The sequence below is a fragment of the Rutidosis leptorrhynchoides genome, unplaced genomic scaffold, assembly GCF_046630445.1.
Source record: "Rutidosis leptorrhynchoides isolate AG116_Rl617_1_P2 unplaced genomic scaffold, CSIRO_AGI_Rlap_v1 contig295, whole genome shotgun sequence".
Taxonomy (NCBI): domain Eukaryota; kingdom Viridiplantae; phylum Streptophyta; class Magnoliopsida; order Asterales; family Asteraceae; genus Rutidosis; species Rutidosis leptorrhynchoides.
The window spans coordinates 1-14859 of record NW_027266537.1 but is presented as its reverse complement, the minus strand read 5'-3'; the positions used below and the strand labels follow the sequence as shown (position 1 = coordinate 14859).

General features: G+C 33.4%; 2 protein-coding genes across 2 annotated transcripts; one reads left to right on the top strand and one right to left on the bottom strand.

The window, feature by feature from the left end:
- Positions 1-224: 224 nt before the first annotated feature.
- LOC139882638 (aldehyde dehydrogenase family 3 member H1-like) lies at positions 225-4618 on the bottom strand. Its single transcript, XM_071866920.1, is given in 12 exon segments — positions 225-464; positions 782-931; positions 1077-1167; positions 1266-1408; positions 1410-1439; positions 1511-1615; positions 1726-1841; positions 2199-2405; positions 2512-2608; positions 2690-2706; positions 2709-2757; positions 4370-4618. Coding segments are annotated over 12 exon segments (1494 nt in total).
- A 7084-nt stretch (positions 4619-11702) lies between these two features.
- On the top strand, positions 11703-14629 carry LOC139882643 (L-ascorbate peroxidase S, chloroplastic/mitochondrial-like; the record flags this gene model as incomplete). Its single annotated transcript, XM_071866923.1, has 5 exons — positions 11703-11735; positions 13611-13754; positions 14153-14273; positions 14358-14458; positions 14542-14629. Coding segments are annotated over exons 1-5 (487 nt in total), but the record flags the coding sequence as incomplete, so codon positions are not given.
- Positions 14630-14859: the final 230 nt, after the last annotated feature.

Sequence of the window (14859 nt, the reverse complement as noted above, 5' to 3'; positions counted from 1 at the left end):
AATTGTAAGAAAAGGTAATATAGGAATTTCACCCAAAACAAGGTTTAATAATTAACGTAAGGGGTAATTTTATTTTATTTTAATTGAATTAAGGGGTAAATTCGCAACCGAACATTATGAGTTTTATATTCTTAAAACAGAAAGGAAAAAAAAAAGAAAAAAACTAAAACACTGAAAATTACATGCTATCAAGTCACGAACAATAATCTTTATCTTTTTTATTTTTAAGCTTTGTAAAATCCAATCAGTGCCTGAACAATGCCGAGTATGCTACCAGCCACCAAAGCCTTGAGTAGAATTAGCTTACCCATTGTGTAAGGTGGATACCGAATAGTAGCATCACCGAAAAAGCTTCGATAAAGAACAGCCTTCTTATGGCTGAAAGCATCAAATGAAAACTTGCCATGGTATCCACCCATTCCACTTTCTCCAACTCCCCCGAATGGTAAAGTGTGCACTGCAAGCTACACAATTTCCACATCATAAAATCAGGTTTAAATAACATTCACACATTCATGTCTTGTAACTGTTAAAAGACATTTCAAATATTCCTATTAAGTAAGATTAGTGGAAGCTACAATCCTGATTAGTTCTTTCGAGCATATTAGGATCAATGGACCAAGAATACTATCCTAGTCAGTTAGTAATTTGGCTGTCATTCACTTTAACAGATTATTATATGTTTATGAAGCTATAATAATATATTTAGATATGTATATATATATGTGTGTGTGTGTGTGAGCAGCTATTTTGTACATTAAAGCTGAAATAAGCACATTACATGGACAGTCGTGTCATTGATGACTAAACCTCCTGCTGAGATAGTCATCACAAATTGCTCCTTGAGTTTGATGTTGTTTGTAAACAAATACGCTGCAAGTGGCTTTGTTCCTGAGTTTACAATGCCAAAGCTCTCTTCTATTCTGTCAACCTGTTTCAAAATTCTATTACTCTTTCTGACAGCATTAAAGACATAGAGAAGTACCAGACTAAAGAAGCCTAAAAATAGAAATGCAATTTTCGGACGGGGCAGACCCTTTAAGAAAATCAATTGTGTGAACTCTCAAGATTCTTACCGTGATAATAGGAAGCAATGGACCAAATATCTCTTCTTTCATGATCAGAGAGTCCAATGGAACATCTAGTAAGAGGGTGGGAGCAATACTTCTGCAATTCAAGTCGGGGTCATTTACCGAATGATTTTTCAGTTTTAAAATAATATGTTAGAAAAATAAGCAGCAGACATGTTGCACAATAAAACTTACAGCTTGGATTCATCCCTTTCACCACCGTGAATGATTTTATCAGATACTTTACCGTCATCCATAAGCTTTGTCAAACGATAAAAGTGATTGGAATTCACAATACGGGACAAGTCGTTTGATTCCAAAGGATTCTTGCCATAAAAAATTTTCCAGTTCCTTTTTCAGAGAATCCACCTGCAAAAAAGGTTCGCATAAGAATATAACTAAATAAATATAAAAAAGAAATAGGTCGTTGGGAACCGTACCAGCTTTGGAGCGTTATCTTTTGTTGTTATAACATAATCAGGAGAAATGCATGCCTGCCCATTGTTGCAACACCACTTGCCTGCAATAATACGCCTAACAGAAGTCTTGAAATTTAAGATATACGAGTCAGCACGTTGGAAGCAAAAAAATCATATGGCAAGTAGTATGATTAAAGCAAAGCTAGAAGTTTGGCTGGAGGAAAAGAAACATTTACTCGCAAATCAATGCCTGAATCAACAATAACAGGGGATTTTCCTCCGAGCTCCAAAACAACTGGTGTAAGGTGCTTTGCAGCAGCAGCCATCACAATGCGCCCAACTCTTCCATTACCTATAATTTATGGACAGTTGGTTTTATAAAAGTTATGCAATCAACAAACCACTTAAAACAGACAATAGAGTTTCTCGCCTCAGCTTAAGCATTTATTTCAATTAATAGTAGTGAGTTATCTTTCCACATAAGGTAGTGCAGTAAGTTATCAACCAAACTTGGATGTATCTACATCTTTCTAATACTCTACATAATATCTAAGCTGATAGTCTCTCAGCAACTCATACTATTTTTCCAATTTAAAACTTTTCATGAGAGGCCAGTCTTAAATATTCACATTTACAAAGAATTGGCTTAATAAAAATGCATGGGAGAAATGTGTAATTATTTAAAAGAATAGTAGGAATAAGAGAGAACCTGTGTAAAAGATTTTGTCCCACTTCTGCTCCAATAAAGCTGAAGTTTCAGAGACAGCCCCCTCAACAACTCTTATAACAGAGTTATCGAAATATTCAGTGACTAGCTTTGCTAGTAATGAAGATGAAGCTGGAGCGATTTCTGATGGTTTTAAAACCACAGCGTTACCAGCTGCAATGGCTCCAATTACTGGATCAAGAGACAACACTGGAAAGAAAACAAATAAATACTAGCACTAGTCAGTATCAGCTTATTAAGTAGGTACGCCAGGACTTGAATATTAATAACTATGACAACTGGTCAACAAACGTACAAAAAGGATAATTCCAGGCCGATATGATCAATGCAACACCAAGAGGTTCTGACACTATTTTAGCCGAGGAAGGATAAGTAGTCAATGATGTTGAAACCTGCAATAATAGACAAGGTACCATAAAAAAGATTGTCAAGAAAAAGACTAATAATTCAAAAGACAGTTACGGGTAAACTACCTTTTCTGGCTTCATCATTTTTTCAATTCCTTTAGGGTCACTCTGCACGAGTTCCTTAGCATAGAAACCTACATGATTAAACATGAATCTAATCAATTACTAAACGAAGGAATAGAGACCATGTCACCTAAAATTTAGATTTTTTAGGTGGTTTACAGGTTTCAAAATCTGTACTAAACCTTGCACCTCATGGTTTGCATTGCAGCATAAGTGCCCTACCGCAATGGCAACAAAGATATCAAGGACATTAAATTTGAATGCAAAGCAATACATTGCATTTAACACAAATGCTGGCTAAGCTGAAAGCAGCCATTTCTTCCATCTTTACAAAGAAAATAAAAACCAGCTGTCCATAAAGATCATCGATTAAGTTTTATTGCAGCAAATCAGATGAAGACGTTGATTCTGTCACCAGTTTATGACATGACTTTATAATAAAGATATGCCATTTATATAACCGTACCATACTGCCCCAAGTTTGTCATAAGTTAAACATGTACTGCGTTCTCTTGTTTTAGCAAAAAATCTAATCTAATTGAAATAAAACCTCTGACTAATTGGATATAAGAAAGTTGCCTATTTAGTCACAAAGAAGAACTCCTACAACTCCAAATTAGAAAGATGAGGTCCCAATATCTTATTTAATTATAAAATGTATTTACAGTCATAAGGTCATTCAGTAGATTACCGATCAAGTCCAAAAAGTGTAACCATAATATGCAAGTTGTTGACATATTTACAACTCAATCAAGTAGCAAAGACTTTGTTCATTTAAGTTCAATGAGCATATGCATATGACAACCTCAAAAGGGTGAAAGTAAAAAAGAAGCATGCATATTAGCATTAAATTAAAGAAGAAGCAAAGGGAATGTGATACAACCAACAGATTACTGGGATCTTTTGAAAAATAAATATTGGGGACAACCCTGTCTGTAGCTAGATAGTTGAGTGAATGTATCATTAATGCTACTGAGTACTGTCTCCAATTAATGCGTAAAAGTCTATATTTTTTTGTGAGGTAATCATTAATTACATAGTCACACGCACCCACCTCAAGGCCATTTATGTGAACTAGATTAAGTAATTTCAGTTATTAGAATGATGACATCAATGGTACCAAGTAGAAAGATTAATGGGGTCTTTCAAGTCCAAAAGCTTTACACATTGAATCAGCACAAACAGAACACATAGAATCAGGGTTCTGAATTAACATGATCAGAGCCAACTGTTAGTCATATATGCATTTTACTTGCCAGATAATATCTGACTGAACTGAGTGTATAACTAAAAAAACTGCAGAGCAGAGAAACAACACGAGATTATCAAAGGGGCAGGTAACCGGTCATTAAATGCTTCAACCAACTACAACACAGGCTTTCGTACTTTAAGATGGGAAAAAAGCACTGTCAATTATTTAATAGGAACATTTGAACCAGAAATCAGCACCAACCTAGTAAACCCCAAAATCAGGAAAGCTAGATGTAGACAGGCTGACTAATAGTTAAAGCAAACAAGGAGAAGTAGTAAATATAGATAGAATAGAACCATGTAGAAACTGCAGGCACAAAATTACAAAACCTTTGACTTCAAAGATGCAATATTGAATAAAAACAACAATACAAAAACATTAATAGTACAAGTTAATTTAGGATGTAATATAATAAAGAATTGAGACGAAACCTCGTAGATGGATGATTCGAGTTCAGGTTTATCGAGGTCTTGACGGAGGCAATCAACGATCTCCGGTTCGCGGTCGTCGAGCATCTTCAACATAGCGTTCAACTGAGAGACTCTCCATTGGTAACTTCGAGTAGTACCTTTAGAGAAGTTAAGCCGGAGCTCTGTCACAAGCTCAAAGGCAGCCACCGCGTCAAAAGCCGCCGCCTTACTAGTTATGTTCTGATCGTCCGCTACCACCTCGCTACCCATTAGTAAATCAAAATAAGCAAATTCGATCGAATAGATTAGAGAGTTTCCTTTTCTGTTTGTGTAAAATAAAGAGAGAGACGTCAGAGTGTTGAGAAAGAAAAAAAAAATGCAGCAAAATAGTGTGTCGATAAGAAAGGTGGTACTGTAATACTCAGTGTCGTTCACTCTCCCTCCATTGTAAGGCATCTAAATTGATTATCCTGCGTGGCATTTTACTTATTGTATTAAACTTTATATTATATTTTGAGATTAATACATCACACAAGTCATTGAACTTTCTTTCAACAAACAACCAACTACGTGAAGCACAATGTTTTAACAAGTGACTATTTCAATTTTTATTCTGCCACACATTTGACTATCTATCATCAAATCAAACTTACTTGCCGCTTAACGTCCGTTAGTTAAGATGACTCGTCACTTAACATGACATTAAATGACAACGTGTCAAGAGTAGTGCTAATATGATGTAGCTAATGACATGGATTGATGGTGTGAATTTAACAACTACAAGATGACGTGAATTTAACAGCTGCTACAAATTTAACGTTTCATGACCAAGTGCAAACTCGTTCCTCCAACACCGTCGCCTTCCACCTCATCTTCAACGATTGGCTCTTATCTCGCAGCCGTTCTCTAAACAATCGAATCCTTGTCGCTCCTATTTCTAATCTCGGCGCGTCCCATTAAATTTGAGCACGATTCTCTTCTCGGATCCTTCATCTCCGAGGCGGATGAAGGGAAGTCATAACAGAGGGGACAGAAGATTTGCTTGATATGAAAAGTCAGCCCCGACACGAAAGCATTCAACAGCCACATCTGCACAAGTGGACTTTGCGATCGTGCTTCGGCGGGCGGCGGCGTTGCTGTTCGGTAGTCGGTGTCGATGGACCGAGGTTGAAGAAGATACTACAAATCCCAATCATTTATTCTTATATTTTATTAATAAAATAAAATTTTACTGATTTAGTGGATTTAAATTTTTAATGATAGACGAGGGGATTCGCAAAGCAGCAAACATGAAGCAACGTCCTTTTTGTTTGTTGGAGTGGCAGAAGAAATAATTTTGATTTAATATCCCGTTAAGTGACAAATCATCTTAACTAACAGAGCTTAAACGACAAATAAGCTTGGTTTGATAATAGGTAGTTAAGTGTGTGATGGAATGAAAGTTGAAGTAGTGACTTATCTAAAAATATACTTCAAGTAGTTGGTTCTTAGTTCAAAGAAAGTTTAATGATCTGTGATGCATTAATCTCAAAGTATTTAAAATGGCTCAATCAAATCCTATTACATGAATGAATCTTAAAAGTGTGCCGAGGGAATATGAAGGAGATCATTTTATACCAAAAATCGATTTATTTTTATCGCGTCCTGCTGATTTTTATTATAAATAATTGTAGGACATAATAATCGTGGTATTAATAGATGTGGATGTACTTGAGAGAGTTGGCAAGATACGATACGAGGATTCTATGCTTAGAAAGTCAAGATCGTGTTGGTTTTTGGATGTGAGAGCGAGCGGCTAGTCTAAGAAATCTGTTTTATTTTGGTAATGGTAGTTATGTTTGGTCATCCGCACACCCACATAGACTCGTATAATTATACACATCGCTCTCAATCAATAATACAAGTTTTCCACTTCACAATTTGCAAAATTTTCACACTTAATGCAAGCATACGCATCATAGCTAGACAATGACTAAGAAGAAAAGAGAAGAGAGACGTCCCTTGTCCCCCTTTTTCCTTTAAGAACTATTTTTATTATCGTTTTTGCCACTAGTACATATGTCTGCCAAACCTTATAGTTATCCTCCAATAAGTTATATTCATTTCATAATGTCTAATTTATATTTATGTTAGTCTTATCTTAAACTCAATCATTAAGGTCTATTATTGATTTTTGTAAATATTACATCATTCATTATTTAGGCATGTCACTTAAATGAATTAATTTTTCGTTTTAAGTTAATCTTATAATATTACAACCATTATAAAAAAAATACGATTGGTGTGGTGGTTCAACGCATTGTTTTTAAACCCATAAGTAGGGGTTTGATCAAGCACGGAGCCATAAATTTTTGTATGAGGGGCTCTAAGATTAACAATGATAGAGTTACAAGGATTGGAAATGTATATATTCAAGGAGAGAGTGCAAGTTTCTTTTAAATAGGGGGGCTAAACTATTATTTTAGGGGGGTCTTTATAAATATTTAGAACTAATAGTCCATTTTGAAACTTCTAAGGGGTGCCGAAGCCCCTTGCCTTTGTCGTGGCTCCGTCTCTAGGTTTAACCTACAACCTATGCGAATGGAAAAATATCTGGGACTAGATCCCTGCCGTTTCATACGTTGACAGTTAGAACATGAGATTAATGTTATAACTGTCGATTACGAGGATATACAGAAAGATCTAAAAATAACAATACTACTATTAAAAACCTATTCACCATATCCAACCTTGCCACTGTGCCATGTAGGGTACTTATAAAACATTAGGTTTAGAATTAGTCAAAAAGCAGGTCTGCATTCCATAAATTTCCTTTCAAACGCGGCATGTTATCTTGCATTTAATGCTTCGTCTAACTACAGATATTTCCCTAACTTACCTTAATCTATTCGCCTTAATGTCTCTAAGACTCTAACACCAATATATTTTATTCAAATAATTTTTGAGTAGAAATTTGATTATTATTTAGATATATATATCATTAATTTGATATAAGTATATTTTGGAAAAATATCAGTAAAAGAAGGGATTTTGGCCAATCATTAAGAATTAAATGTTTTAAACTGTACATTAGGGATAATCAAATACCATATCTTTCCCCTTTTTACGTTTTTTTTCGAGGTTCGAACTCTCAACTCCCAAACTTTATTAGCAATTAAAGTATTGTCCTAATTAATCAACAATTAAGTGATATTAAATTCTACGTCAAATGCCATGTCGAAATATAAAGTTTACTAATGATATATATTATTATTATTATAGTCATGGTCCGTTGAGAAACGCGGACTGTTACAGTAGTTGAAACTATAGTATACCTATATAATACGAAAACGCACAGTACATAACAAGTTAAAATGTAAGTCTTAGAGAATATCGGTAATACGAAGTGATATATTGGTTATATCGTGATACGTTCAATATACCTACAAATTGATTTTTTATCAAACTAAAATTAAATTGATTGGATCCACCGAAAAATAAGAATGGAAAATAAATATGGTAAATATAAAGAGGAAGATTAAAAATGCATTTTTAGAAAACATAAAGTAAAACGACACATGTAAAAAACATGAGACATAAACAGAGGGATGTGTCTATTGCCCAGAGAATATTTATTAAATCCAAGAGATTTAGAAATTTTCTTTTGATATAGACTTCTGGATGCGCTACTTTTGTGTACTGTAGTAGACGGAGGTGAACATCATGTAGTCCGATCGGTTTTTCCATTGCCGGTCGGACTAATCAGTACTTAGGGAAGTTAATTATGTTATGACCGGCATTGATATTGCCGGTCTTATACCACATTATGTTATGACCGGCATTGGTATTACCGGTCTTGTACCAAATTAAGCTTTGCCCTTTATATTTAAGTGTTGGACCGACAACCTCATTGTCTAGGTGATTAATTAATGTTAATTAATCAGTCCGACCGGCAACGGAAAAACCGGTCGGACTACAAATGTTCACCCCTTAATACTTTCGTTTCAAAATATTTACGTTTATTTTTTAAAGTTTACATTTATAATTTTCCGATAGACTTCTATACCCTTCAATTTATTTAATTTTTAAAAAAGTGCAATTTTAATCCCTTCATAACATTCCACTATAATATTGCCCCAATTTTTTTGCCATCTCTCACCTCCAGATTCAATTTCCGCCATCAACACAGTTCTTCAAGATTTTTTAATAAAAAAGGGACTGAATGATTATTAATATGAAAAATAGATTATGGCCGAGCTAATTTACATCAACAAATTATAATCTTCGGATGAAAGCTCTAGTCTTCCAAGCTAAATAAAAATCGTAGATATTATCAATCAACATCATTCGCAAACTAGCTATCGGAACGAATTACAATCGAAAGTATGAGCAGTTAGTATAGTGTCGCAAGATACAAACATCTGCCGACATGTACAAATACAAGATAAAACTAGATCGATTCTAAACAATAAAACTACTAGCGAAACTATATTAGAGCCCTCTTTGATCAGCTATATAACATCTAACAAAACTCCACTTCCAAAACATTTTGCAAAACTCCACTTCTCTTTGCTCCCCATGCTTAGACAAATATGTCTACTTAAAAAATACAGTGACTACTCATGACATATAAATTAATCAGAGAAATGAAATTTAAATAAAACACCTTGTTTTTCTCCATCCAAATAAAATACTCATATAAGAAGACGAAGAAAAACCTAAAATTTTCCTTGTTGGAACTTCTTTAGTTTATGATACAGTCAACATTAGAGCTTTAATAAGTATGTTGGGTCTGAGAGATATTTCAGAATGATGATGGCAGTTGGATTGAATTTGATTTGTGAGAGATGATGATTACTCATCATGTTAAGATCGAATATAGCAATAACATAAACAATACTACATCTCCGTATTTAAATAGTTTTCATTTTAAAACTTTTCACATAATGTCATTAAATTAAATATATAAATTATTTTTATTTTACATTTTTACTATTTATGCCTCCATATTAAATTATTACTCATTTCATCTCACAATAATTGATATTTTGTATTTTAATGACATATATAATTAATTAGATGTGATGAGGATATTTTTGAAACAAAATATTTTTTTAAACTATACATGATATTTTATTCAATTTTGAGAAGCTTCAGAAATTTTTTTTCACAAATATATTCTTAATGTACCTAAATAATTACATATATCATTAAAATTCAAAATATCAACTATTATAAAACGAAAGTAGTAAGTATGTGTGTGAAAAGAGTTTGAAAAGTAAGTTAGTGCAAGATAAAAAAGAAAAAAAATCATTAATTTTCTAAGAACGTCAACTATTTGAAGACAAAAAAAAAGAGAAATCAAATCTTAACTTTATTCTCAAATATGATATAATGATTTTTTGCTTTCTTCGCACGAAGTTGATAACAAATCTTATACAATATATGATAGGAAGAACAAATTGAGATGTTCTAATAACATATTTTATTATAAGTTAATTTTTGACACGTGTTGATTAATGTTATTTGGTTTAAAAATTAAATAAACTTCTAAATTTTTAAAACTAAAACTCTAAGGAATAAATAGGATCGTAAAATTATATAAGATATATATTTTTGTTTTTATTCGTCACAAGATAATTTATACTAAATTATTACCAAGAATTTTTTAATATCCAATCGAGTATATATTATGCAAATTATATATAATAGAATAATCCAACGAACGAGCTCATCGATTAGTGAAAAAAAGAGTCGAATTCAATAAATTTGAAAAAAAAACCATTTCACTACCTTTTAAATTGTGGCACCTTTTAATGTTAATAAGTCAACTACAAGAGAGAAATATTACCAACACAATATATTTGTGTGTGTGCATTTTTTCATATAAATACCTTCTATATATATAATTTTTGGAATTCATAAAAAAAAAAAATTATTGCAAATCCTTGAGCGAAAAATTATAAAGTTATATATAAACCTTTAAAATATGATCTATATCAACAAATCCTAATTTAAATATTACATAAAAGTGTGAAATATTTTAACCCACAACTTAGTCATAATATAAGATTATCCTCCTTTCAGTTTCAAAATTATTTAAACCCCTTGATTTTATAAAAGAATATACTATTACCCCATTTATGATCTGACGTTGTTAAATTCAACAGTTAGTTCAATGCAAGGTCGATTATGCCCCTTATTAAACATAGTATTTATTTTTGTCAAAATACTAATTTTAAAAATTTCTTTCTCATCCCATCTCTCTTTCCTCGTTTTATATTCTTTCTCTGCCCAACATACAATTGAGTTGACAACCAATTTTTGGAATAATTTTCCGTTCGAACATGAATTCTTAAGCAAATAGTTATTCTAGTTAAAAAATCTCCCATAAGAAGACGACGACGAGCCAAATCTGGCAATTTAAGCAGAGAGCGATTTTATTTTAAAAAATCAAAATTGCAGCCCTTCACTCCCATCTCTTGTACCATTTTAGTTCAGTCCCGTTCTTGCATTTTTTGCAATTCTTACGAAATCGAAATGGTTTTTCTTTCCCTTCTTTTAATTCTTTACTAGATGAGGAGTAGTGATTTGAAATAATAGGATGGAGGAGGGCTAGGCAGAGGACGAGTTGTGCTTTAAGTGTGGTACTGGTAATTCAAATAACGAGCATGAGTTGTTTTGTTTTAGAACATTGAAATTAGTTTTGGTTTTTGTTTAATCGGTTTAATTATGGTGGATTTGTGGATGAGATGGAAGGATGTTGGTACTTTACTACCAATGAATTATAGGGATTTTTTTTTTGATTTTTTATTTTCAGTATGGTTGTAGAATTCCAGTGATGACGGAGTCTAGGGATGGCCGGTGGTGGAAGTGGTCGGTGTTGACCAGCATTCGTGCGGAGGCACTCTGCACATGGACAGGAAGGAGGCGATGGTGATCATAATTCATGGGCGGTGGTCTGGTTTCTTTGTTGTATGTGATAAGAAGTATATATGGTCTCGACGGCGCGTAGTGGTAGAAAATCGACGGAAAAAATTAATGTCACGTGTCATTTTCTAAATGAGCACACGAGCTCACTAGACGTCACAAAACGATGAGGGCCTTTCTTTTTTTGAAATTTCAGATAATAAAAAAGAAGTAAAAAAATTGAAGCAGTTAAATGCAGTAATGGAATTTTTAAATAATACAATGTTGACGTCATACAATTTGGATGGACAACAAACGGTCAATTGACGGAAGAGGGTAATAGTAATTTTTTTTCTTTACAAAATCAGGAGGGTCTAAATAATATTAGAACTAAGAGGGAGATAATCTCATATTTTGACTAAATTGAGGGGTTAAAGTATTTCACCAGCATTTTTTTTCCTGTTATATGGCTATAGACAAGTACAGCATAAGCGCCATGGTATTTTTCGTTTGAGAATATGAAGCCTTACGGACCATATGATTGAGCCCAATGGATCACATACATGCTAACTAAACATTACTTAGGCAAGGTCTTACACACACTTGGATATGTCAAGCCACGCGACTCTCCAACTTTTTCATCCACAATTTTGTCTTTTAAGTGCGTGCTAGCAAGGAATATTAGATGAGAGGCATAAGCATCTTACTATATTAGTTGGAATTTTAGATTCCAACGTATTTGTGTTTAAGTAAATAATTTTTGCGATTAAGTAAATAATTTATTCCACAGATAAAAAAAGGATTGTTATGAAATTAAAAGACATTAAATATCAAATGGTTTAAAATTATTGATAAACAGAAAATTGTTATAGATAAATGGATAGTTTTGAAATTGGTTTATATATGATGAAATTAGACATCTTAAAATTTCTTTTGATATAAAATTCGACCAAAACGAAATTCGTTTGACCCAAAAAGTTTCTAATTAAAGTTTGGGTTCAGAAAGAAGTGAAAATCCGAAAATAGTAAATTGTTCAGGAAACTGAAAATTCTGCATACCATGTACGGTTTGAAAATGTTATGGATAAATGGACATAATTTTGAAATTAATTTATATATTACGAAACTAGACATATTAAAGTTTCTTTTAATATAAAATTTGATCAAAACAAAGTTCGTTTGACTCAAAAAATTTCGAATCAAAGTATGGATTGAAACACTCGCCTAAAAAATAAACAATCTCAATCTCTTCGAGAGCCAAAATTTCCGTTGAGAGCCGAATATACTAATCCAGGTCTCTCGGTTGAGAGTCGAGTATACTAACCAACTAGACTACAACGAACTTGTTACCATAACTTCAATTCTATATTTCTAGTTAATAAAAAAAATGAACTTGTTCTGGTCGATCGACTTAATTAGTCTCATAATAACTTTCTCAAATTTCTATATTTATTTGGAGAACCAACTAAATATTTTAATGAACTTGATATATAAAAGTGCTATTAATTATACAGTGATATTCATTAGCTCTTTCATAGAATTAAAAAAAAAAGGTGGTATAGCACGTTAGGTAACAATGCTAAAATATATTTATGGAAACACAAGAGTGGAAATTTGGACCAGGCCATTTTATAGACTAGATACATTTTACATATAGTCAAAGAGAAATCGTGGGAATTGAAAATTTTCCAGTCCAAGAAAAGGTTGATGAGATTCCATTCATACTTAATTTCAAAAGTTAATTAAATGGCATAGTCTAAGTTCAGGTTCATTACACGCGATAAAGCATTACACGGGGATTAGACAAAAAAAACTGTATCCAAACAGACGTCACTGCTTGTGTGTGCCACATTTCGCATTGGTCAACTTTCCTTATTAAGAAAATTAATGTATATATTATTTCCGTCCTAAAATAATTATAAATTTATATATAAAAATAAATTTATATATAAAATTATATATAAAAATTGGAAGGAAGCAGGATATAAAAATGTGAAAAAAGAAAAGTAAGTAGCAGCAGAGCACACTCTGCTTCTTCATTTCCAGTATTCAGTTAATCAATTGTCACCAACAAATGGCCACTTTTAGCACCGCCGCTGCCGCCGCTTCCTCTTCTCGGCTCCTCCTCGTCCCATCCGCCTCTCGCTCTGCCCGTCTCTATCCTCTTACTTCTTCTTCCTCTCTCAATTTTTTTCCTTCCGTCTCGAGTCTCTTCCTTAACCAGGCACAGTCTTCTTTTCTTGAGCACTGATTTTTCATCTTTGTTAGTGTCTGCTATATCTAGTCCACATGAAGAACAATATTATTATTAGATCATTGAGTAATTGTAATCAATTTGTACTAATTTTAATTTTGACTTTTGTGTGCATTGTAGAGGCGGTTGTCAACAGTTAATGTGACCGGTAAGAGCTATCGGTACAGCACGGTCGCATCGGCCAAGTTTGATCCTAATCAGCTTAAGAGCGCTAGAGAAGACATTAAACAACTGCTTAGGACTAAGTTCTGCCATCCTATATTGGTAAATTTTCAATTAATTGTGCCTAATTAATACTTGCTTTGTGCGATAGATTGTATTCTGCTCTATGATTGTATCATTAATTCGTCTTCTAGGTAGGCTCTACTTGCTTACTTGCTGTTGTTTGACATATATGTTTCCAAGAATTTTCTCTTGTCCTCATAAAAATAGTGAGTTAGGGTGATAATTCATAATACAAAGTGTTCGGATGCTTAACATCATGTCCTTGCTTACACTGTGATAAGTAAACATTAGACACTTTTAAGATGATTATTGCAATGCGTTCTATTGCACTGAAATTGAATATCAGAGGAAATGGTTCTTCAAAGTATTGAACAACAGCTTTCAAACAACACATGAGAGCTTTAATATTCAAGTCTCTTTTTCGATCTTTTAAACAGGTTCGCCTTGGATGGCACGATTCTGGTACTTATAACAAGGACATCGAGGAGTGGCCACAAAGGGGTGGAGCTAATGGAAGTCTTCGATTTGAAGTTGAGCTTAAACATGGAGCCAATGCTGGTAAGGATTTGACACTTAAAAATAACTTTCTAGTCTTGCCTGGTTGATAGAAATCACAGTTGTTTCTTTCAACTTTTATTCCAGGCCTTGTCAATGCGTTAAACCTTATTCAACCTATCAAGGACAAGTATTCTGGTGTGACATATGCAGACCTATTCCAGCTGGCCAGTGCTACAGCAATTGAGGTTTTTCCTTACTCCTGATATAGACCACATAGTGGATAAAATGAGTACTATTAATGATGTACAACGTTGGTGTTGAATTTCAGGAAGCTGGGGGGCCCAAGATCCCCATGAAATATGGAAGAGTGGACGTGACAAGTCCTGAGCAATGCCCTGAAGAGGGACGACTTCCTGGTACTTTATCTTTCTCCTTTATACTGATATCCTTCAGGGTTCCATCTCAAAAGTCCAAGCATGAGTTGAGAATGTTATGTGTTGAGCGTTACTAGGGATGTTTATTGTTGGCAAAATTGTTTTGTTGGATAACTCGTTCTGATTGCTCTTCCCCTAACTGACTGCCTAGGCATGTGATTTATCTAACAATTCACTGGCAAAGAAGACTGATTCAATGAATTGTCATTGAT